The sequence below is a fragment of the Nothoprocta perdicaria genome, unplaced genomic scaffold, assembly GCF_003342845.1.
Source record: "Nothoprocta perdicaria isolate Ctin4 unplaced genomic scaffold, notPer1 scaffold_588, whole genome shotgun sequence".
Lineage (NCBI taxonomy): Eukaryota > Metazoa > Chordata > Aves > Tinamiformes > Tinamidae > Nothoprocta > Nothoprocta perdicaria.
Window position 1 is genome coordinate 55,765 of NW_020455852.1, and position 1,973 is coordinate 57,737.

At 71.4% G+C, this 1,973-nt stretch overlaps 1 protein-coding gene across 1 annotated transcript in view; it reads left to right on the forward strand.

Annotated features, from left to right (window-relative positions):
* SSPO (SCO-spondin) overlaps nt 1–1,973 on the forward strand; it is a gene marked incomplete at its 3' end in the record, with an annotated part of 56,026 nt that overhangs the window by 47,733 nt on the left and 6,320 nt on the right. Inside the window, 2 exon segments of the mRNA XM_026048938.1 lie at nt 771–1,137; nt 1,200–1,364. Coding sequence (XP_025904723.1) covers nt 771–1,137; nt 1,200–1,364 — 532 coding nt within the window.

The following is a 1,973-nucleotide window of genomic DNA, read 5'->3' on the forward strand; positions in this document are numbered from 1 at the left end:
CACAGCGAGAGCCAGGAGTGCTGGGCACCGCCCTGCGCAGGTGGGTGTCCCGCCCCGACCCACACCCTGCCCCGGGGCTGCCCCACGTCCCATCCTGTGCCCGTCTTCTGCCCTGGGGCTGCCCCACGTCCCATCGCAGCCCCTCTGCCCTGCAATGGGGCTGCCCCACATCCCATCACAGCCCCTCTGCCCTGCAATGGGGCTGCCCCACATCCCATCACAGCCCCTCTGCCCTGCAATGGGGCTGCCCCACGTCCCATCCCGTGCCCTTCTTCTGCCCTGGGGCTGCCCCACATCCCATCACAGCCCCTCTGCCCTGCAATGGGGCTGCCCCACATCCCATCCTGTGCCCGTCTTCTGCCCTGGGGCTGCCCCACGTCCCATTGCAGCCCCTCTGCCCTGCCCCGGGGCTGCCCCACGTCCCATCCCGTGCCCTTCTTCTGCCCTGGGGCTGCCCCACATCCCATCGCAGCCCCTCTGCCCTGCAATGGGGCTGCCCCACATCCTATCCCATCTCCTGCTACTGCCCTGGGGCTGCCCCACATCCCATCGCGGCCTCTGCCCCTGCCAGGGGTGTCAGCCCCCACCCGCCCCTCTGTCCAGCCATGGGTCTGAGCCCTGTCCCTGTCCCCTCCCCTCCACCCTGGATCCGAGCCCATCCCCTGGCCGTATCCGTGGGTCTGACCCCCATCCCCATCCCTGTCCCCGCCCCTGCTGTGGGTCCCCTCTGCCACCCATGGTCTGAGCCCCATCCTCACCTCCTTCCCCAGGCCGTGGGTCTGACCCCCGCCCCATCCCTGCTGCCCCTCTCCCGTGGGGTCCCCATGCGGCGGGAGGTGACAGGCGCTGTGGGGCTCCCCATAGAGGTGACCATCCCCACGGAGGAGCTCCCCATGGAGGTGCTAGTCCCCACGGAGGAGCTCCCCATGGAGGTGACCGTCCCCATGGAGGAGCTCCCCATGGAGGTGACCGTCCCCACGGAGGAGCTCCCCATAGAGGTGACCATCCCCACGGAGGAGCTCCCCATAGAGGTGACCGTCCCCATGGAGGAGCTCCCCATAGATGTGACCGTCCCCACGGAGGAGCTCCCCATGGAGGTGACCGTCCCCATGGAGGAGCCAGACCCCGACACCCCAGGTGCGTCCCGGGGGGCCGGGGGGCAGCGTGGCCCGGGCGGCCCTGACGCGGCCGCCCCACAGATGGTGACGAGGGCTTCGGGCCCTGGTCGGGCTGGAGCCCCTGCTCCCGCAGCTGCAGCACCGCGGCGCTGCCGGCCACCAAGAGCCGCCGGCGCCACTGCAGCGCTGCCGCCTGCGCCGGGGCCGCCGTGCAGGAGCTGCCCTGCAACCTGCCCCACTGCAATGGTGAGCTATGAATTGCACTGCCCCACTGCACCGGGCTGCCCTGCAACCTGCCCCACTGCACGGGTGAGCTAGGCATTGCACTGCCCCACTGTACGGGTGAGTGCTGCCCTGCCCCTGCCCCTGCCCCACTGCACTGGGGTGCACTGCCCTGCAACCTGCCCCACTGCACTGGGTGCAGTGCACCCTGCCCCACTGCACCAGTGAGTGCTGCCCCACCCCTGCCCCACTGCACTGGGGTGCACTGCCCTGCCCCTGCCCCACTGCACTGGGGTGCAGTGCACCCTGCCCCACTGCACCAGTGAGTGCCGCCCTGCCCCTGCCCCATTGCACTGGGGTGCACTGCCACCTGCTCAACTGCACAGGGGTGCACTGCCCTGCAACCTGCCCCGTGGCCTGGGTAAGCGCTGCTTGGCCCCTGCCCCACATCATGGGTGGGAACAGGGTGGGAACGGGGCTGCCCCACCCCTGCACGCCACCCGTGTGGGGCGCGTGGGTGCCGCTGGGCGCCCCACACGTGCTGCCCGCAGCGTCGGCGCCGTGCCGCGGCGAGGAGGAGTGCGCGGCCGCGGACTGCGCCTGGACGCCCTGGGGGCCGTGGGGGCCCTGCTC